This window comes from Nasonia vitripennis, chromosome 3 (assembly GCF_009193385.2).
Source record: "Nasonia vitripennis strain AsymCx chromosome 3, Nvit_psr_1.1, whole genome shotgun sequence".
NCBI lineage: Eukaryota > Metazoa > Arthropoda > Insecta > Hymenoptera > Pteromalidae > Nasonia > Nasonia vitripennis.
This window is the reverse complement of record NC_045759.1, coordinates 1,678,777-1,700,639: the sequence shown is the minus strand read 5'-3', so window position 1 is coordinate 1,700,639 and position 21,863 is coordinate 1,678,777. Positions and strand designations below refer to the sequence as shown.

The following is a 21,863-nucleotide window of genomic DNA, read 5'->3' as shown; positions in this document are numbered from 1 at the left end:
GTCTGCGCGTTGCGAGTAGGTTGCCAGTACTGGTATTTTGAAGTTTCGAACGTTTTACGGTTACGGCAACGGGATGACTGGTGAGTGTTTACAAGCCGTTTTGCTGCTGAAAATCATCTTGCGGGTTTTTGCTATTGTTGCTGTTGCGACAAGATCTTAGGTTTTGCCGACGCAAGAAAGCTACCGGAGGAAAGCACAAGGATGTCGTTCAACAGACGCAGATGGTCGAACGATCTCCGAGATTCGTTGATGGAGTATCAGAGTAAGTGAAAGCGTGGTTAGCGTCTGCATCATTCACGCGTCTGTTCGGTGTAAAAAGTATAGTTTTCGTGAGAGATCGCATGAGATTTCGCATATACGTAACAATATATCTCGCACGTTTATGCACAAACTGATCTGATCCTGCGTTCAGCTTTATTTATGCTTCATCTCATTATAACCTAGGTGGTTAAAGTAAAAAGTATTGAGGTTTAAAAGACTTGCTTACATGTGATGTATTCATTGTACATTTCTGTTTTATAGGTAGAGAAGCATCTAGATTGGATGACTCCTTAGAATTAGAATACAATCCTAACAATGGATTAGCACCCGTTGATGTACTGAATGACAGTACAAATATATCAACAATGTTAGCAAGTCTAAATATACAAAAAAGTAAAGTAGCTTCCCCAAACTTGCATATGAGTGAGGAGCATTCAGCTTGTACATCTTTAACAAGCAATGGTAGTAAATCTTCAGATGATTTAATCAACTTTAGTTCGACACAGGATAGTAACAATTCTAAAGAAACTGAAGATATAATGAATAAAAGTATCCAAGATGAACATTCATCACAAAACAAACTGCCTTTGCAATTGGATCATCTCTTCAATTTGAATGACAGATTAGTAGAATGTACGACTTTGAGTTCAGATACTGAGACTATCAAATTGTCTTCGTGTGACTCTAGTGTTCAAAGTATCCTGAAATTTTCAAAAGATAAATTTCAAAGTGATCATTTGATGATTTTGAATGAGAGGATCACAGAAAATGTCACAATGAGTTCAGATAGTGGAACCATCAAATTGTTATCTTCAAATTCTAGTTCACAGAATGTGGCTAGTTTAACTAATGAAGATCAACCAAACAAAGGTTCAACAGAGCAATATAGTGAAGGTAAGCTCAATAATTATTCTTTTAATATGAAAATATATCAAAGAAAAGTATTTGATTTAAGTTGAAATTTTTATTTTGAACTTTTAGATAAAATGACTTTTGAATATTTTTCATCCCCTGGTGAATATTTGGAGAAGAATGATGAAATTTGGGATGCTTTAATATCGTTAGAAAAAGTATTATCACCATTTGATGAAGATAAGGAACAGGCTAAATCTCAGGAGCCTCCTCAAATTTTAAATAGGTTGTCCCAGAAGTTTAGAGAAACTCCAACAAGATTCACAGAAAAACTTGTATCATTAATAGAAGAGTCAGTTATATCAGAGTCACCAGCAAAACCGCATCCAGGGGATAACTCTGGTATAAGTTTAGATAGAATGACTGGGGAGTTCCGCAAATTGTGTAAATTTATTGAAGATGAATCCATGCCAGATTTAGCACCTTCACTAATGAATATGACAACTTTGAATCATACAGAAACGCCACCAACTGAAGAAAATGGGATTAAAGGTAATGTTAGAACACCAAAAAGTATGATTAAACATCTTCAAGAAACTCCTAGTAAAACTTTCACATCAAAAGCTTTCAATTGCTTTGTCACACCTAAAAATAAATTAGGTAATCAAACGCCAATAAATCGATTTACACCAAGTGCAGATAAGTCTTTTGAATATTGGGAAACGGTTTGTAATATGATGTGCGAAAATCAAGGAAGCGCCAAAAAAAATTGCGGAAAAACTGTGACAATACCAGAGGCGTCGAAAATTAGCATGGATGAAATGCTGACGATTTGCGAACGGCAGATGGCTTCGCTGGATGACACAGTAGACATAAGAAGTTCAGAGCCTTGTAAAAAGATTGAAAAAGTTTTTGAAGCGCCAAGATCTAAGTCTGTATGTAAGATGAATTTCCCCGCAAAGGAAACAACGACAACAGAGCCCGCTAAAAAAAAGATCAATGAAAAACTAGAATTTCACAATGATTTCGACTTATTAAAGGAATGTGAGGATTTAAAACTAAATGAAAAAGATGCTTCTGATGTTGAATCTGAATCGTCTGAAGATTCCTACCAGCTCTCTACTAGAAACAGAAGATCAAATATTCATCAAAAAACAATGGACGAAAATACACCTGTACGTGATGATTCAGATGATTCTTATTATCTACTAACTAAGAATCAAAGGACAAATGTGCACCAAAAGAAAAAAGTTGAAGCTTTGAAGGATGATTTCAAAATGTTGCCGTTCAGCCCCCCTCCACAAATATTCTCCAAAAAGATAAGTACGGAAAATCCCTACGGCGACGACGACGACCAAGATTGTTCACTGCTTATGGAACTGGCCAAGCGGCGTCAGAGGTGTCTGGAGACAGCTCAATTGATGCTGGAAATAGATAGGGAAGACCCTACATCTGGTGATGAGGACAAGACCTGCTTGGAGACACTCTATAAACTCGGAATTCAGGACAAAACATTTGCCGATGTTGAGGAAGATACAAAGTTCATAAACACATTAAATCACTGCTTTGAGTACAAGAACTACATTCGCGATAAGAGTAAGCCAATAATAAACATGTTACAGAAATATCAATCGCCGGAGATCTTAAAGAAAAGAGCCACATCTGTGATAAAGTCAAAAAAGGTAGCGAATAAACCGAAGGCCACGAATTCAAATTTTATCAATCGAAAACTCTCAGCAACAACTAAGTCGCACCTGTTGGATCCGAAGAGTGCTGTAAAGAGCTTACAGTCCAGAACAACGACACCGGCCAAAAAACCTCTATTGAGGGCGTCCTCAACATCAGAGAAGAAAACCTCGTCAGGTTTGCAAGCAAGAGTGACCCCCAGGGTAACTAACAAGTCGTCATTGATTTCAAATTTACAACAAGCCAAGTCAACGAGTAAGTTGATTAAAAAGCCTTTACTACCGGAACTGCAGTCAATGAAAACTGCTCCTAAAGCTGTTGCCAAAACGGTGCCAAAATCTAGTTCACAGCCTCAAATCCAGCCCAAGAAGACCACTACGAAGCCAACGGCGTACATGAATATGGGCAAAACTTCCGAGTCGAAAAAAAAGGTCATTCAGCCAAAAAAGCTGACTCCGAGAGCAACTACTCCGAAGCCGCTGTTAAAGCCGCAAACTCCGTGCTCAGATACGAAGCCACTTCTACAAGACGTAATGCTCTCACCCCCAGAAGTCTCCTTGGAATCTCAAGAGAGTACGATAATCAATACTAATAACAGATCTTCTATCCTTTGCGAAAGGAACGAAAATGTGACGCCCGAATCGCAACCCCAAATAAGGCGGTATTTTGTGACGCCAGGAAAGAGTCAAAATGTCGCCGTAGGAAGGAAGAAGCCTACATCGTATTTCGGAGATGTGGCGACTAAAACGATCACGCCTCATAAAGATTACAATGCTATTGAATCACCACTTGGCTTGTACATTAAGGGTACGGATGCGCAATTTGTTCAGAATGCTCAGACTAGAACGAATGATCGATTGCTTACTCCTGTTTCGTACGAAGGACCGGGGAAGAGTCCAAAACTGAAGTTTAATCTTGCTTCAAAAGAAAACATGGTAAAGATTTTATCAATGTGACTTGTTAATCGATATTTCATTACATGATAGTTATTCATTGCTTATACGATTTTTGAATTTTTTTAGTCACCATCTACTCATGGTGCAGAAAACATCGTGTTACCAACAGTTCGATATCAGTCGGCTAAAAAAGTTTGTATGGTGAGTTTTCTGAATGATGTATATTAAATAATGTGCTTAAGAACTTTTTTTTTATCACAATAAAATTAATTATATTTCAGACTAATGATGAATCGCCATATTCATCTTTGCAAGCATTAACGCCTAACTCGAGAACAAAAAAACTTCTTGAGCCCGTCGAAAATACGGTTGTCATACGACATGAAGGTAATTTTATAAATTTATTCGTATGGTGTTAATTAATAAAAAGATTCATTTTTTTTTAATCAAATTATATTTATTTTGTATAGGACGTGTAATAGATTTTAGTCCAAAATCCAGATTCTTGGAACCAGATATGTCTATTCGCGCTCAACATGTAGCTGAAAAGGCATCGACTATTCGAAGGAAATTTATGTAAAAAAGTGTTGTAAGTTGTTTATTTTTGTAAGTATGAGGTGTGCGGCTGATCTATTTTTATTTATCATAGAGCATATATCATATTCGTAATAATTAATGCTAGGCATTTGTGAACAAATCATTATTACAGTCAAATTCAGATATTTTTAATTCTAAAACTCTGTATAAATAATGTTAGAAATTTAACTAAGCAGTTGTTTTTACCTTAGCACATGATTTTTAACTTTTAACTCTTTTATATCTGGCTTTTATACGTTTAAAATAAATTATTCAAAGTTAAAATCAACATCTTGATTTACGTCCACCCGCTACCATTCGTTAACGAACGTCATAATCATAGTGGGCATCAATGAGCATACAAAATAACGTTCCAACACACTTATTTTTGAGTACACCTTATAAGTTATATTTACAGTCTTGTACGCAAAATTTTTTATTCTCTGTACACAAATATTATTGTCTCCTCTTCCATCCTCATTCGGTCTCTTTTTCTTGTTCACGTTGTTTTTCAGCTTCCTTCTCCCTTGCCTCCTTTTCGGCCTTTTCTTTTTTCCATGCCTGAACTGAAGCGAGAATCTTCAAATTCGGCCTATTTTGTTCATCTTCAGGGAAGATGAATTCAAATACTTCTTCCCAGCCATCGTCGGTCTAAAATCACAATGATACATTTTAGAATAAAGCAATCAATAATAACTATAATATGTGTACTTAAAGAAGACAATATAACTTACCCCGTCTTCGGCAATTACTCGTCGCCTCTGTTTGACCCGACGAGGCATTTTGGCAGCAATTTTAGCTCGGCTATCGTCATCTCCATGGGCTTTCTCAAAGTCCGCCCACGCTTCAAAAAGCAGTGCACGGCTTTCATTTGAAGCACTAGCTTTTAATGAATCGTTTCCTCTTTCATAAATTCTTCTAGCTAATGATACATTATCAATGCCTTCCTCGGTATTCAGCATTTCGAATTTCGCATAAGCTATCCAAACCTTAACGTGCATTGTTCTTTCTAACAGTCTTTCGTATAGATTCCTTGCCCTTTCAGGCTCTTCTTGACTTATTTCAAAGTCTATGTATGACTTCCACACAACTTCAGGCATGTCCAGTCTTGGCTGATTTATAGCTAATTCATAAATGGCCCTGGCTCTTTCCGTATCACCTAAAAATCCTTCAAGCTCTGCAAACTTCATCCATGTGGTGCAATTTTCAGGAGCAAACTCGAGAAATTTTTCGTACAACTTCCTACATCTCTCGAACTCGCGGAGTTGAATTTCGAGATCTATGTAGCCTCGATATAATTTATCTCTTGGACAAATACCAAGAGCAAGGCCCAATGTTTTCCTCGCAACTTGTAGGTTCTTCTGCCTGATTTCAAACTGTGCATAGTACAGCCATATTTTTGAAAACGTAAAGATTTTGTGTGGTATTAATTCTAAACACACTTTGTAAACTTGACGCGTCCTTTCTACATCTTCTGCTTCAAGTTCTTCGTACAATGCATAATTGATCCAAAGGTAAATGTATCTTCTCCAAAATTCCTTGTCCTCAGTTGGAGGTACATTTGCAATGGCTCTCTCGTATGTTTCTCTTACAATCTCAACATTTCCCTCCGATTCAAGTAACCTAAGATAATCGAACCAGGCGTCATAATTTTTTGGATTTTCATTCACTTCCTGCTCATACTTGTGTTTTCTCTTACTAACAATCACGTCTTCGATTCCAGAACGGTCTCCATACTTTTTCTCATGAATCGTATATGCCTTATAAATTTCTTGAGTTTTTTCCTTGGGAATATGATCCAAGGCATACTTATATATTACACGGGCTCTATCGTGCTCCTTTTGCTCTTCTTCAAATTGGGCAAAGGCAATGATCAACCTTTCATCAAGGTTCTCATCACCAAAAAATGTAACAGCTCGCTCGTATACATTGCGTGCTCCGTTTATATAGCCGTGATTCTTTTCGAATCGCGCGTATTTAATCCAGTGCTTCACATCCGGATGGACTATAACAAATCTTTCATAGATTTGTCTTGCCCTCTCGAGCTCTTTGTACCTCAGTTCAAAGTGGATATACGTTTGCCATGCCTGCTCATGTGGTTCCCACTCCATCCACCTCTCGAATACTTGTCTGGCTGCTGCTATATTTTCTAGCATCTCCTCCATATACGTATACTTGTACCAGAACTGATTCACCCTTGGCAATATGGTTACAGCTCTGTCCCACAGGTTTCTTGCATGGTTTACTTGACGATTCCGCATTTCCATTTCTGCATACTTTAGCCACAGAGTAATGTTTCTGTGGTCTACATCTAGTGCTCGCTCGTATATCGACCTGTGGATTGTAAAAACCAAAAAAATTCTGATATCACTGTACAATGGAGCATAATTTTCTAAGTTTATTTCATCAAATAGTGGATAACATACCGAGCTCTTTCTATTTGTTTTTGATTTTCCTCCCAACGAGCATATTTTATCCATGTTGCTATGGATAACCTATTCTTCCTAATCGAATCCTCAAAAGCTTTGCGATTCCGGTGTTGATAGTCGGCTAACTCGTGTGGGTCAGAGATTTTTTGCTTAGGAGGCTACAGAATAACAAAATAATATTAGTCTAATTGATTAATGTCGATTTTGAGTATACTCAAAAAAAAAAAGATCTACGAACCGGTGGTAAGATTTCCAAATCTCGTTCTTTAGCCTCTCGGAGCAGTTGCTCGGCCGTTATCTGAATCTCGGCCGGAGCTTTGTTTTTGACCTGAAATAAATTTCAATGTTTATAACAATTCACAAAGTATGTTTACTTTTATTTTTAACACTAACTAAACTGAACACTAACCTTGGCCACTTTGGGCATCTTCTGTGGCTTTTCCATCTTTGCCAGTACACAGGGTCTTTCAAGTTATAAAATAAGATTTCTACTAATTAACACAGATTCTTTTGGGTTAAACAAAAATCGGAATAAAAGTAACAACAGTTTGAAACCATGTACTCGCTATACTCACAACCGCAGACCTTGGGTCCACGTCCGAGTCTAACCTAACCGCCAGACGCCAATCGCCAATGCTGGGAGTCCAGCGACATCTGGGGATCAAGTTTCGAAACTTTGCCGCGCGTCGTTCGAACTTAAAAAGCGATGAAATTTTGAATTTTTGTACGAATAACCGAACGGACACACCGTATTATACCTAGATATGATATAAAATGAGGTGGAGCAGGGGAACTAACTGAAAAATAATCACTATCGGAGCATCGCGTTCCGAGTAATAATACGATGACGCATCCTCTCATCCACAACGGCAAAAAAAGAAAGTAAAAGTCCAGGGCCTTGAAACTGCTAGTCTCGGCCCTGTTTCCAGGAGCATCGGTCGGAATAACCCTCTCCGCGCCAGAAAGTACGAGGATGCACACGACGAGCTGTTTTGCACACGGCCCGCCGAAGAGGCGTCCGTTTGCGCGTGGCACTTAGTGCTTCTTGCACACGAATGTCTGCGTGGGCCGGAGATAAATTCAAATGCCGGCGTACGGAGCGCCAAGTTCGCTTCTGATCAAGCACCGAGGAACAAGTGGAAAACTGACTTACCTACCCGTACTGGACTGAAAATCATGGAGAGCAAGAAGAAGGAATGTGAGTATAGCTTTGTTCGTATATTACAAAATGCGTAATCGCGATTATTGAGTTCGATTGCATGTGCTGGAACTTTCCGGAAGGTTTCGGAGAATTTTTGTTCGTTGCTTGCTTTCTATACGTGAATTTTTTCAAACGATTTTTTAACTTTGGAATTCTTTTCAAACTGCCATAGAATCATCATTTTTAATGGCTTCCATCGGGTATTTCCATCGAACGATGCGCGTTTATTGCGCGATATTGCGTCATTTCGACCCATACGCATTTCCGTTAATTTTCTCGGATATAGAACCGTTAAAAATCACGCGTCGACGTTTTAGCGACGTTTCGCGAAACTCCGGAATTCGCGCGTTTGAATTGTAGCGCTTAAATTGCACGCGGCACCACACCGCCCGCGCGCTCGGGGAAACTTGTATGAATCATCCGGTGGTGACGCCGCTTTATCCATACGATCTTTTCGTAATTTTCTCGATACGACGATCGAAATGTAATTTTACGTAAAATAACGTTCTACAATCGCCGAAATCTGATGAAAATTGAACAAACACGTAAACAGCCTGTTGTCCAACGCGTCGATGAATTTTACGTAACGCAATTGTCGCCTCGTCACATATATACTATATAACTCGTCGTTGATAAGATATTATAGAACGTGGGCTGGAAAAGGTATGTGCGCAGTACTATGACGAGTCGATGTCTCTGGAATGCAGTCGTTGATTCGGCTGGTTTTTCGGTGCTGTTCTAGAGACCCGATGCAAATGTTTGCCGTTGTGCAACGGGAACTGGATTTAAATTATCGAATATAATAAGCAGCTTATATGCTTTGTTTACGTTCGTCGGTAGTTTTCCCCGTATTGACGCATTATTGATGAACGCAGGGACCGAGATTACTTCTATATTTGCGCTTTTCCCCGTGATAACTTAAAGCCGACGTGTACTGTTCGCAAATTTGTCTTTATCGTTGTATGCTCGTACGATTCGTTATTGAATTTTTTATCGATTTTACTGATGAAATTTTGTCCCTTGATTTACTCCAGGTTCATGCACCGAGTGCAAATGCTGCGTCGACTGCGGAACCGACAACTGCAACTGCGGCGACGACTGCAAGTGCTGCGATTGCTGCTCAGGTAAATTAAAATTTTTTTTCTTTAATATTTTAACATCGAGAGAGATCATTCCAAGGCTTCATTTCTTCTTATCTGCCTTCGACTGTATAAATGATAATACTTGATTTTTTTTTATCGAGATGATGCTCCGATTGTCCAATCTTAATTTCGATCGTTTCAGGCAGCAAAGCTGACGCCACTTGCTGCACCAAGCCCACGGGCGCCAAGTCCACGGAACGCACGAAGACTATCAAGGCGTCATGCTGTACCGTGAAGATCGTGATCGGTAAGGGTGCTGGCGTTGAGAAATGCTGCTCCAAGACCGAGAAAAAGAGCTGCTGCTGCGCTGCGGAGACTGGCAAGGACTGCCAGTGCTGTGGAGCTTGCGGAGGTACGTGCAATCCTTTAACTAGCCTTGAGTTCCCGGAGTAAAATAGGATCGAAAGGTTTGATGAGATTTTTTTTTTTTTTTGTTTTTTTGCCAAACAGACAAGTCCAAGGAGTGCAAGTGCGAAGGAGAATGCAAGTGCTGCTGCTGCTGCGTCAAGAGCGGCGATGGCAAGGACGGCGAAGGCTGCGTGTGCTGCATTGCTTGCGGGGGTGAGGATCCTCAATTTTTAATCTCTATCTAAGATACGTTTTGGAGTGGCTTGGCTCTAATATCATTTTTTTTTTTTTTAACGCAGACGTGACTGTAATATGCAAGTGCGAGGGCAACTGCAAATGCTGCATCAGCTGCTCCAAGAAGAGCGACTGCGTCTGCAGCAAGAACGGCAAGGACTGCAAATGCTGCGGTGCCTGTGGAGGTAATGAAGATTTCTGTAGAATCAAATATTTAAAAAAATGTATTCTTTTTTACGGTTGAAATTTTGGTTTCTCGACGACAGACGACTCCGAGGACTGTAAATGCGGAAAGAACTGCGAGTGCTGCAAGAACTGCAGCGGCAAGAATGAGGGATGCTGCTGCAGCAAAGGTGGCGCCGATTGCAAGTGCTGCGATGCTTGCGGAGGTACATAAGCGCTTTGATAAAAAATGTAAAGCGAAATTCGATAAACTTTCACTCAACGTTTTTTTCTCGATAGATGATGGCAAGGAATGCAAATGCGGAAATAATTGTAAATGCTGCGGATGCTGCGATGGAAAGAAGAAAGGCTGCTGCTGCAGCAAGAGTGGAGGGGACTGCGAGTGCTGTGGCGCATGTGGAGGTGAGACTCGTTGTCCATTCATCCATTAAAGTTTTAGTATATATTTTCTTAACTTTTTTTCTCAATCCGACAGACGATTCTAAAGATTGCAATTGTGGAAAGAACTGCAAGTGCTGCGGATGCTGCAGCGGTAAGAAGGAGGGATGCTGCTGCAACAAGGGCGGAGCTGAGTGCAAATGCTGCGATGCCTGTGGTGGTAAATAATTTACTTTCGGTCATTGCGCGTCGCTTCGATAGTCATTTTTTTACTAACGCTTTTTTATATCTCTTGTCAGACGACTCAAAGGACTGCAAGTGTGGAAAGGAGTGCAAGTGCTGCGGCTGCTGCGGAGATTCCAAGAAAGCTGTGAAGAAGAGCTGCTGCTCAAAGGATGAATCCGAGGAGCCGACCTGCAGCGTAAAAGTCGAAGCTACCAAGACCAGCGTCGTCGTCAAGTGCGTCTGCACGCCATCGAAATCCTCTGGCAAGGAAAGCGCCTGCTGCGTGGTGATCGACTTGACCGAAAAGTCGAAGGACTGCAAATGTTGCGTCGCTTGCGGAGGTACGCATCGTATAATTCGAGTTTGAGATTGCGAATAAAAAAAGAATTAATGGATTTAATTTCAAATTCATATCTGTTTTCAGATTGTTCCAAGGCTTGCAAGTGCGATGGCGATTGCAAGTGCTGTGCCGACTGCTCAGGTCAGAAGAAGTCCGATAAGAGCGGACAATCATCGTGCGGTTGTTAGTGGCTGATCTTTACGACTGTTTTGATGAAGGGAGTTTTACAATTAAAATTCATCGATACGAGAAATATTTTAAGTTTTGTAATGTTATACTTAGGCTAGATGTAATTCACGTGTTCTTGGGTAGCACGGTGAAAACTGTAAAAGCGTATAGTTATACAGTGCATTCCTATTTTGCAATATATGTCAATGTTATGGAAATGAAATAAAATAATTTTCTGAAACTCAAGTATTTTGAATGTACAAAAACGTCTCAAAAAGTGAAATCAATTAGCGCCTTCGAACAGCTCAAAATCGGAAAGTGCCCTGAAATCGACTACAGCCGCGACTACAATGCTATGAGTCGGAAAAAAAGAAAACGGTCACAACTTTTTCATCCGTCGCGCTCCGAATTCAACGCTCCTGTTGCTTCACTGGCCTTGCATTCACGCGCACACGCATGACAGGACTCGAGACTGGTCAGCTTCTATCCGCCCTTTTCTGTGCTTGATATTCTCGTTCCAGGAGGTTGATTTGTAGAATATTTTTTTTAATCAGGTCGATGCTTCGTTTTCTGTACTTGTAGTTTCAAACGACTGTCTAGTCGCCTTGGATTTTAGTGTGAAATCTGCAGTTAGATTTTTATGCGTTTTATTTTTAAACGAAGGTTAATTATTTAATTGCAGAAGCAGAGTACAGTTGCTTCATTTTGTAATTATTACGACTGCGGAGATTGAACAAAGTTTGCTTTTACGCGCGTTCAGTAAAGTGGCAACAATACGTCTTGATTAGCAGACCGTCGCATAAAAGTCAGTGAATAATTCAAGTAAAACGTTTCCTAAACGATCAGCAGCAATTTACGCACGTTTAATTATCTTTAAAAAAATATTTTGCGGACTGCGGACCAAATTTTGAAACCACTGCGGACAACAAGTGCCTCTCGCGTGTAAAAAAAGAAACAAAAAAGCCTCATTCCCACAGAACTTCCCACCTATTGCCAGAACCAAACTGCTCATTTTTTCCACACACCTCACAGCGGCACAAGAAACACTGCACTAGACCGACGCATTTGCAGCTGTATACGCGAGTCCGAGGAAGAAAAAGCCGCCGGTACGAGGACAGAGTGCGGAGAGAAACGCGGCGCAGAGAAACCGCTGCGCAGAGAGTAGGGAAGCGATCGATAAATTGCGAGCCAGCAGCGCAGTGTCGTCGAGTCAGCCGAGAGCCGTCGTTCGAGCAACAACTTACCGAGAAGCTTCAGTACGCGCACCAGCCGACAAGATGCCTGGACCAGACTGCGACAAGTGCAAGGGTGAGTTATTGGAGCGATTGGTCGTGATTGATTGCGCCAACGTGATTCGGGAAATTTTGAGGTTTTAGTGTCTGAGCTGCGCGCTGTGGATCTCGAGGTTTGGTCTGTTATGATGAATGAATATTTTGGCTCGAATTTAATAACGTTGTCAATTATTTGAATATAATAAAAATGTAACAGGTACTCGAGAATCCGGATATTGATTCGTTTTGCAGCCCGACTCGAAACTAAAGAATTCCAGGCGAACTGCAAACGATAAAGTTTCGCGATAAAGCCTCGGTTAGCAAATAAACTCGATACCGCTCAGTATTTACCACCTATTTTTCTCAAAAAACTGACAATTTTATTTATTAATCGATACGTTAGAATCACCCAATAACACGAATTATCGCTCTGTAATTAATTAACCAATCCCAACTGACAATGTTGCCGTGCCTATATTGATCGCGCAGTTCCGCAAACTTTAAAAGTGCAATTAAGATCTACCCAGCCGAAGCTTGTATAACGAATGCGGTCGCGCGCTGCAGCTATTCCCTTTAATTAAATTCGTTGTTCTCGTCATCCGCAAGATCTCAAAACTTCTGAAAAATAATCACAATCGATCTGCCCATCAACGACCCAGCGAAAAATATTCGATCAACTCGATTCCAAGGCTGACGCTCTCGTCGAGCTTAATACCGAGAAAGACAGCGAGGAATGCAATATAAAGTCCACAAGTGAAGAAGCTATCCTCTCTCTCTCTCTCTCTCGCGCGTACTCGTGGGAATGCGACGTGCCGTCGCTTGATATATACCTATACGGAGAAATTAACTTACGTCAGTCGACGTAATGCTATTTTTTTTTTTTTTTTTTTTTTTGAAAATTACGCCGACTACGGTGATTTTTCATATACTCGCGGGAAATTGCCGCTGCGGAATTTTTCCTTCTTCCGAGGCTCGTGATTGCCGGTGTGGAGGTTGCGAGCGAACGTGGGATATGCAGGACCGATGTTTACTGCTACGTGTAACGGTTCGAGCTATTTTCATACTTTGTGAAATTACGAGTTCACTCCGAGGCTCTGATGCTTGTGGAAATGTTGGCGGTGTTATTTAGCCCGCGTTGCTAGAATTTTTTAATCAAATGCAACTGAGAATAATGGACCTCTTGGTAACGCTTATAGCTCTCGTGTGCAGTCAATTATCCAATTGGGCGTACAGAGATTAACTTGACGAGCCGGGGCAATTATTGTAGACTTCCGTAGATTATACGATCGCCAGCGTCATGATTTTTCACAATCAAACTTCATCGTTTATTTTCTCCTTTTCCACAGACAAGTGCCAGAACTGCAGCTGCGGCGACAACTGCAAGTGCAGCGAGGGAAGCTGCGGAGGTAATATGCGCATCTTCTATCTATATTATAAAAAAAAAAAAAAAACAACAACGTCATGACCGGAAGCAATAAATAATCCACCAAAGCGCGCGTTTAACGGACGCAACGAGTGCCGCAGTGTACTTACACCTCGCAGCCGGGAATAGTCGAGCGGATCGACTTTTCTTTTGTCCCCGATGCAGTACTGGTCAACGGCCTCTGCGTTGTTGACGTCGTGGCTCGAGTTTTACACTAGGAAAAAAGTTTATTAGTCCGTCTAATGAACGCTTCTTACCTCTCGCGATATGATTTTTATTTTAGAGCCTGAGCTATTGTTCCGACTCGGCGCTGATTGTACGGTTTCTCCTCGATTATAGAGACTGCGGTACACCTTTTTTTTTCAGCGACTTTGTATGTAGTTTGCGGTTCCGGAGCAATGAGAGCGAAGGATTTATCGTTTGCTTTTTTGACTTCGACGTTTTTGTGACACGAAATGTCCGTTACGAAAGCAAACGTTATACTCACGCGACCGGCGTATTGTGGAATTAACGAAGATTAATTTTCTCCTTTCAGACAAGTGCGGATGCAAGACTTCCGGCTCTACGTGCAAGTGCAATCCCTGCGCCTGTAAGTGAAGATCGTGAATTGAAAGCCTCGCACAGCCCACATGATGGACGTCTCAACCGATAGATATTCAATAGTCACGCCAGAAAATGCATTTTCTTTGGCCTATTTCTCCACCACATGCCAAATCTGAACCTCTATTTCTACGCCACTGTACACCTTGTTTCTCATACCGCTGATGAATTCGATCACCTTTGTTAATATTATTGTACTTCTGTCTGCAATGTATCGTCAACCGAAAAAAAATAATTATTGTTTGGAAAATGTGTTAAACGAATAAAAATGCGTTCGATGTATACTAGGCGAGTTTGTTTTTGCAAAAATTTCACACACATAACCAAAAAAACAAATTTCAAAATTCAAATTAGCAGAGTTTCCCGCGCGCCGTCCAGTTCCAGCGGGGCGCGTGCGCGCAGCGCCGTTTCGCGGCGGTTCGCGCTCGCTCGCGCAGGTCCCGCCACTCGCCGTTTCCCCTTCCGAGCATTCGCACGAGTACGACCGCGGCGGGATCGCGCGATACCGGCACCGACAGGAAAGGACCTGGACACAACGAATTTTCCAGAGGACGAGTCACTTCCGCAGCCCCGTTCAACGGTTCAGCGAGTGTTCCCGAACTCCTGGTGTCGTTCAAGTGATGTAGTCAAATCTTTCGAGTCACCGCAGTAAAATCACTTCTCTCTCATTGTCTCTCGTCGCGCGCCGGTTACTGGGCAGAGAGAGTTTTTAGCCCGTAGTTGTGTGCACTTTTGTTAACGTTTCGATAAATTAACGTTGTGAACATTCGTGTGACGAAAAAACACTGGTGCGAGGACTGTGAGGCGACCAAGACAAAAGAACGCGCGAGTACCGAAGAAGTGAGTTGTGGTGAGTGAGTATACGTTCTTGTTAGTACGTCTTTGTTCTAATTCGTGCGATTTTCTCGCGTAGCTTAGTCCCTCGCGATAAGCTGCCAAAAGATGTGCGTCGCGGCGATTTCTTCGGGTTTTTGTCGAAAAAGCGCGCGAAAATATCGCGATCCTGTTTTTCACTGCAGCCATCGCGCGACCAAATCTCGAAGAATCTCTAAAGACGCGAGAGGCGTTTTCCGCGAATATCGGCTACAGTGAGGTTCGATAGGGCGCTTCATCTCTAAGCCTTCGACGCACTTCCACGAATCCGCGCAATGTAAACAAAGCCAGCCTGTTGCTTCGGGTTTCCAGCGGCGTCTCGCAGCTTGGTATTTTTTTCAATACACAGAAGTTTACGCGTATGTTGTGTTATGTTGGCATACGGAGATGATAGTGAATTTGCTTAACTCGTTATTGCAATTTTTAATATTTCTTGATTTTGCGTGCAATGCGATACGCCGAACAAAAGTCTAATCGGGAAAAAGTTCGTCGATGCATAATTTTGAATTTCGCGTTGCATCGTTAGAAACGATCGCTGTGTCCATCTACACCATATTCCAAACGATAGCGAATTTGTCAATCTAACGTTATCTAACGTTGCTCTCTATCGCGTTACCGGCTGGTTTTCATGGGATAACTCGTCCACTTTTGCTGGTAAAAGAGAAACCGGAGTTACCAACAATGGCTATTTAAATAAAACCAGTGGACATTTTTATTTAAAATTCTGTCAATTGAACAGCAGTTAGAGTGTTTTACTGTCGTAGCTGGGCCCTTACACTTATTAATTTAGAAATATTGTGCTCGGGTGTTTCATTTTTAATGCGATGAGAGACATAACAGCATGTTTAGATTATAACGCTGTTCAAAGGTTTGTTTGTTATTTTATATTTCAATATACGTTATAACTTTGTGCATTATTATGATCATTTTAATTTTCATATTTAATTGGTTTTGGTTAATCTCATAGAATATGGCTAAAGCCCGCTGAAACTTTGTGGATTAAGATAAGTCCACTGAGCTTATAGTGATATGTTCTTTATATTTATCCTCTTTTCAAATATTACATACAAAAATTTAAATAAATTACTCTTGATGTTTGGGATGCTAGAAAAAAGTAACGCACAGGTACCTACAATATCGTGCATGCTTTGACTTTACAGATTACTTTATTCTACAATTTTAAATATCTGAATCGATACCACAGTGCTATCTGATTATTAAAAATTTGCAAGATTATTTAAATATAGGCGTCTACAGATTTACTTTTTACATGTCCCTTCTCAATCGATGAATTTAAGTATGTTTTTTAAACCATTTAAGAGAAAATAGCAAGTATTACAATAAATATCGAACTACTACATCTGAACGTTCATAAAAATAGAAATATCAACCCAGGTTGAACGCAAGCTTGCACCTCCCAACCTGACAAAGCTTTTGTCCTGTCGTCCTTAAAAAACGACTGACTGCCTCGTAAAGGATGCGCAGCGCGCTTGTACTCTAGTGGCCGCTTCCGTCGTCGATTCATCCACCCCCGTATAACGGTTTTACCCTTAAACACACTGCGCATAGCACAGGTGCACGCACTTGTTTGCCGCGGCAGTGCGAGCTTCCGCCCCTGCGGGTTGCTCAGACCGCAAAGGGAATGCGTTAGGAGTACAAGCGCGTGTGTATACAGCGTCGAAGTTTACACGCATCAGCGTTGACGCATATTTTATCGTGGTCGTAAGCTGCGGCTCTTGCAGTGCTTTTCCGAAGTCTTTCCTCGCTGTAGCTGCGGAAAATCGTTCGGCGGAAACTTGGGGAATGCTTTGACTGTTGTCGAGCGTGTATTTCAGAGCTGCTGGCGGTTGTTTAAAATATTTACGAGGATCAAAGATTTGAGCTCTGGTGTAGGCATGCATACGCTATGTTTTTTTTTGTTTTAATTAAAATTGAATAATTTAAAATCACAGCAATATTATTTTTTGATTAATTTCTCGAATATATCGGTTTTAAGTACCTGTTCATATGCATTAAGTAATAAACGCAACACTTTTGTCCGCGTAAAACTTCATTTTGCCCAAACGTAAATCACGCGGAATAAAAATGTCACATCGTCCCATAAATCGCAAAGCTTACTTTTATCGTCAGGATATTGCATCGGGCAGTGCTTTAATTATTCCTGTACCGCGTGCCTTTTGTTTGCTCTCTTATTTACACCATGAAAGAAGCATAAAAAGTGCAAAAAAAAAGCTCGACGGGCGAACTTTCTTATTATCGTCTGAGGAGTTCCCACGAGGAGCAGAGTGTTAGGACATTGGAAGGGAAAGAGATCTTATACTCGAGGTAAATGACATTTACGCGGGGGTGGAAAAAACTTTGTTGGCGAAGGGCTTGAAAAAGAATCGGTTACGATATTCAGCCGCCAGCAACACCTTGAGAAAGCAATAATTTCATCATTGTTAGTTGTTTTACGGCTGCGGTTGCGTGATTTCACGACGCCGCGCGCGTGGCTTTTTTTCTTCTAGCGCGCGCGCGTATCTGGGGGGAGCCCTCGTGACGAGGCTCATTTACATAAACATAAACTTACACACAGCAAGCTCGTCCAGCCGGCTTTATTTTATTGCTGCGTGTAATGGAAAAATGCGCCAGGCGGGTGTAAAGAGATGCACTGAAATTATACTGTGTGATTTCAGTTTCATAGTTAACTGTTACGCGAGGTGTTAAGTTTAATGGGTGCAATGTACTTATGAGTTGTAACGTCAACATTTTTATCAGCGTAAATTTTAATTTATTTTATTCAGTATATACGGGTGAACTTGATTTAGTAGTATTACGGACCTGAGTGGTACAAAAAAATTGATGTACTGGAGTTTGAATTCCCCGCGTCGTGTACCCTAACCTAGAATTGATGTGTACTCCGACGCATGCGCATTAGATTCTTCTGCCCCTCATACACTGTATTAATTGCTTGTACAGTCTATTGAATAGCATAAGTTATGCTTCCAAAGATCGCAATACATTGAAATTTTAATTATTTATCGAATTTAACAATATTTAATAATATTTTTGAGTTTTCAAGTGTTATTTAAGGCTTAAGCAATGGTTTGAATTTCAAAAATTTCATTAAGACTTAAAGAAAACAAGTCTTCAGTAGTATAGTGGTCAGTATCCCCGCCTGTCACGCGGGAGACCGGGGTTCGATTCCCCGCTGGAGAGATTTTTTTTTCAGTTAAATTTTGATCAACAAGTATGCATATTATTTATTTAACAGTAAATTAAAATCAATTTTTGAAAAATTTTGCAAAATAAATAAATTTGATTCTTTCAAACTTACCTTTCTAAAAGTCTGTTGACTATATCTCTTGGGTACATTGTGTTTCTTTGGCTTATACTCCGGAGGTTTGAAGTGCATCAAAGTGTGTGAGAAAGAATCGTTAGCGCGCCTCTGCGAGGGTGCGATTCTGCCATTGTCTTTCAAGGGCTGTCCTAATGTTGGTTTATTGTTACTTTCTACCCGCTGGCCAGCAGAAACGTTCTGGTCGTCTTCGCGTAGCACTTGCATATTTAAAGCTTGCTTGCCCTATTAGTGCCTCGACCTTTCAACAATACGAGTCTTTTACGTTACTTCAGGTTCTTGTCTCTTATGTCAAACGGCACCTTAGTCTGTTTATTTTCTGACTCCTTTCTGTTTCTTTTTTCTTCCCGTTGTCTTCGAAGAAACATAGTTCAAAAAGTATTTTCTCGTGTAAACGGTTTACTGCAACAAATTATAAATAATGACATTACATAATTTTAGTATTGTTTGCATATTCAAAAAGACACCCAACCGAAATCATGAGGCAATCAAAAAGCGTAAAAAAAGAAAATAATACGAAATGAAAGCCGGCACTGTTTTGGCAGGCAGCTTTCGCGGATTGGAGTTCGTTAAACTTTTCGCCGTTTCATTATTCCCAGACGTAGCTGGTGCGTTCTTAACGACTCCCGCGGGACATTGCTGCTTCTCAGTGAGTTGAGTCTTCTTGTCCCTCCCTATTCGACGCTGGGCCGATTATACGGCTGCCAAAGGGTTACGTTCGACGTGCTAGCCTTTTTTTGTCTTTACTTACGCACCTACAAGTGTTTTGGTGGGTATTCTCAGTTTTGGAGACTTCAAGATTTCGAATTTAAGAACATATCAAAATCTATTGCAATATCCACGAAGTTAATCTTAGTTTGTAGATAGATCTAATAATGTGTCGAAATAAAAGTCTTCATTAGTGCTGGGAGGGAGTGTGGATGTCACGATAAAATGATATGTGAGAGCTAGCTTTTCTGTTTCTTCGTTATTGTCTTAGTCTGTTCAGTTCTTTTCGGGCACTTCTGAAGTGCCTGCCTCCTTCTTGTTTTCATCTTCTAAGATCATAAATTAGACCAAAAAGCAAATGGAGATATTTTATGATAATAGCCAATTTTAGTGTCGTTGATATGCAACAGAAATATTAAAAATAGAGAAATCAAAGCAGCTTTTTGGATGATCGAGCCATAGACACCAAGATCCAGCCCCGACGCGACGGCGGCTACTGAAGGGCAGTCGTTACCATAAATTCTTAATCCGAATCGGCGCGTAAAACTGAAAGTTAAGCAAGTTCCAGGGGAGAGCGAAGCATTAGCCGTAACAATGCCGCGAGCGCGCGTAAGTTCTTACGGTAACGATGCTGTAACGGCGCGCAATTCCTCGCGATAAAGTTACCCGACCGATTGGACCCACAAGAATTAAACTCGCCGTTGGAAAGGGTTGTGCGTTTGCTCTTTCTACGTCTCGCCCTCGCGAATTTTCAGCTCCTTCGAATAAGAAATGCAATTGCGCGTCTTGCAATTACGACTAACGTTCGTCTTTTATTCGCTGTGTCGATGAATAATCTTGCGTACAAGGAGATATCACTAAAAATTTAGTTTTTTTTTATTCGAATTTCGCACTGAAAAATATTTAAATAAATTTTTTAACAGTCGAATAACTCATCTTATGTAAAACAAAGGACAATGACATTTTAGAAGACAAACGCGCGATTAATATGAAAACGTTGAAAGAACAATGCGCACCAGGAGCAGCGGCACAGTATCTAACGTCATTATCGCAAAATGCGAGAGTTCCAATTGAAGTAGATTACCTGGTTGGGCGAAATTAGTCAAAACTAACAAAAGGCTGCGCGGCCCGGTATTCCACAGCGGTGCGGCGACGGCCGCAATCGTGGCTGGATCGCGATCCGCAATTCCGTAAATGGGGCTGTTCGAGCCTCGAAACAAAAGATGTAATAATTCCGGTCTCGCTTTTCGCTTCAACCCTTACTCAAACTGCGCGTGTTCCCTCTTTGCATTTTCCGTTTCTCTCATTATATTCCTCTGTCATTGTTTTTGCTTTGTCTTGATTCCTTGTTCGCTTGTCCGATTCTTCAATACACAAAATATAATTGTTCTCGATTGATTTTACGTTAATTATTCGAAATTTAGACTTTAAGGGCATCTAATAAAATCCGATGATCCAGTAGTACAGCAAAAGTCTAATCGTAAAACTCGAAAGGTTCAGTAAACCTTCCTCTTCTCTTCGGGCTCTCTACTTCGTGATCTTTAACTCGAAGTCGTGAAGGGGTGCCCCTTTGTTAGCAAAACAAACAGGAATCGTTTGCTCCGCAATCCGAAGAGCCGCGAATGCCATCAGCGGGCGGCGGAATTTTAATTACCGGAATATCAACTTATTACACTGAATTTCTCAGCTCGATTTATCAGCAAAGTGGATCTTTTAACTGCTTTTTTTACTTATTCACGCTTTGAAATTTGAATTCTGTCCATAGGAATATCGCTTTTATCCTACATGAGTGTTTCGTACGAAGCGACCCTTTGTATGCCGAAAAATCATTCCCCAACGAAATAACGCCAATCGATGCGCCGAGATGAATGGACAGGCGTTACGTTGACAAATGGATTCGCTGGCTCATAATGAATTCATTTAATAAAATATCTGCGGCGAAGGGGCCAAGCGGCGGTTGCGGCTACGAGCCAGCGGGTTAGGAGCGGGAGAGGGAGGAGGCAAGGCATTGTAAACATTTTAATTAAAGCCCGCGGAAGATATTTAATTTCGAATAATTAATGGTTCGCGGCCGCTTTCGAAATTTCATGCCCCCTACCCCTTCCCCTCTCTCTATCTCTGTCACATCGCTCCGCAAAGCTTCTTTCTCTCGATTATTCTTAATTTCATTATGCGGTGGTTTAGCGGCTGCGGCGTCGCTGTCAACTTTGTATACATTTTTTGCTAATCTATATACGCTAATTAATCACTCGTGTAAATTTATATAAAATTTTATGTACCGATTTTTATAAAACAAGTAAGCATCATAAATTAATTAAAAATTATCGCAACTCACTGTCGATGAGTCGCGTTCGTCGGTCTGCGTCGATACTTCCTCGAAAGTTTCCGGCGACGGTAAAGCGCGCGTAAGAAGATAAAAGAGAGAAATCAACAGGCTGGAAAACTAAAAAGCGACGACATCGACGACAAGTCAGAGAAGAAGGAAAGGGGAATGACGAAGAGTAACGAGGGAGAGGGAACAACGGCCGACGTTCTCTTACGCGGAGGAGCAGTACGAAGCCGGCATAAAGATACGTGTATTATATACAGTCGCGGAGAAAGCAGCCGGGAAAACGCGTCTTCGCGGAGACAATGCGACCGGATTCAATAAAACCGCAACAATGTGGGAGAAAATGGAGAGAGAGAGAGGGAGGAGAGGAGTATGCGTGAGTCTCTCTTTCTCTCGGTCGCCA

The 21,863-nt window shown here is 41.0% G+C and overlaps 4 protein-coding genes and 1 non-coding gene across 17 annotated transcripts in view; 4 read left to right on the top strand and 1 right to left on the bottom strand.

The window, feature by feature from the left end:
* Window positions 1–30: 30 nt before the first annotated feature.
* On the top strand, window positions 31–4,460 carry LOC100677951. 2 transcript variants are annotated; one of them, XM_003425741.4, is made up of 6 exons: window positions 31–262; window positions 523–1,155; window positions 1,243–3,734; window positions 3,822–3,896; window positions 3,977–4,082; window positions 4,166–4,460. In XM_003425741.4, exons 1-6 carry the CDS (start codon window positions 202–204, stop codon window positions 4,273–4,275), a joined length of 3,477 nt encoding a protein of 1,158 aa, XP_003425789.1. In that variant the 5' UTR covers window positions 31–201; the 3' UTR covers window positions 4,276–4,460. The 2 variants fall into 2 exon arrangements, with proteins under 2 accessions (XP_003425789.1, XP_016839285.1); XM_016983796.2 differs by having other exon boundaries at window positions 260–444.
* Window positions 4,461–4,507: 47 nt separating this feature from the next.
* LOC100121874 (protein crooked neck) lies at window positions 4,508–7,364 on the bottom strand. The gene is made up of 5 exons (XM_001605430.6): window positions 7,110–7,364; window positions 6,939–7,028; window positions 6,698–6,858; window positions 5,006–6,605; window positions 4,508–4,922 (listed from the first exon to the last, which is right to left on the bottom strand). Exons 1-5 carry the CDS (start codon window positions 7,143–7,145, stop codon window positions 4,749–4,751), a joined length of 2,061 nt encoding a protein of 686 aa, XP_001605480.1. The 5' UTR covers window positions 7,146–7,364; the 3' UTR covers window positions 4,508–4,748.
* Window positions 7,365–7,708: 344 nt separating this feature from the next.
* On the top strand, window positions 7,709–14,497 carry LOC100121860 (keratin-associated protein 5-1). The gene is made up of 12 exons (XM_001605782.6): window positions 7,709–7,898; window positions 8,936–9,025; window positions 9,186–9,395; window positions 9,494–9,604; window positions 9,691–9,810; window positions 9,892–10,014; window positions 10,088–10,210; window positions 10,284–10,406; window positions 10,486–10,752; window positions 10,836–12,227; window positions 13,537–13,596; window positions 14,149–14,497. The coding sequence occupies exons 1-10, from the start codon at window positions 7,877–7,879 to the stop codon at window positions 10,937–10,939; spliced, it is 1,293 nt and encodes a 430-aa protein (XP_001605832.1). The 5' UTR covers window positions 7,709–7,876; the 3' UTR covers window positions 10,940–12,227; window positions 13,537–13,596; window positions 14,149–14,497.
* Window positions 14,498–14,651: 154 nt separating this feature from the next.
* LOC100118612 (putative ATP-dependent DNA helicase Q1) overlaps window positions 14,652–21,863 on the top strand; it is a 128,906-nt gene continuing 121,694 nt past the window's right edge. For 8 of the 12 annotated variants that reach the window (XR_004227087.1, XR_001729069.2, XR_001729070.2 and 5 more), the window contains exon 1: window positions 14,652–15,063. The gene's annotated coding sequence lies outside the window, so the exon portion shown is untranslated. Of the gene's footprint in view, window positions 15,068–21,863 lie in introns of all 12 variants that reach the window. The other 4 variants (XM_031926091.1, XM_031926088.1, XM_031926090.1 and 1 more) reach the window with 2 other exon arrangements.
* TRNAD-GUC lies at window positions 18,213–18,284 on the top strand. The gene has a single exon. It is a non-coding gene; the product is annotated as a tRNA-Asp (tRNA).

Bases quoted from the DNA above. Each gene is read 5' to 3' on its own strand.
- LOC100677951 (XM_003425741.4), top strand. From the start codon at position 202: ATGTCGTTCAACAGACGCAGATGGTCGAACGATCTCCGAGATTCGTTG. The intron at 3,897-3,976 runs GTGAGTTTTCTG...ATTATATTTCAG, and splicing joins CGGCTAAAAAAGTTTGTATG to ACTAATGATGAATCGCCATA. The intron at 4,083-4,165 runs GTAATTTTATAA...TATTTTGTATAG, and splicing joins GGTTGTCATACGACATGAAG to GACGTGTAATAGATTTTAGT.
- LOC100121860 (XM_001605782.6), top strand. From the start codon at position 7,877: ATGGAGAGCAAGAAGAAGGAAT. The intron at 7,899-8,935 runs GTGAGTATAGCT...GATTTACTCCAG, and splicing joins GGAGAGCAAGAAGAAGGAAT to GTTCATGCACCGAGTGCAAA. The intron at 9,811-9,891 runs GTAATGAAGATT...TCTCGACGACAG, and splicing joins ATGCTGCGGTGCCTGTGGAG to ACGACTCCGAGGACTGTAAA.
- LOC100121874 (XM_001605430.6), bottom strand. From the start codon at position 7,145: ATGGAAAAGCCACAGAAGATGCCCAAAGTGGCCAAG. The intron at 7,029-7,109 runs GTTAGTGTTCAG...AATTTATTTCAG, and splicing joins AGATGCCCAAAGTGGCCAAG to GTCAAAAACAAAGCTCCGGC. The intron at 4,923-5,005 runs GTAAGTTATATT...TTGTGATTTTAG, and splicing joins GAGTAATTGCCGAAGACGGG to ACCGACGATGGCTGGGAAGA.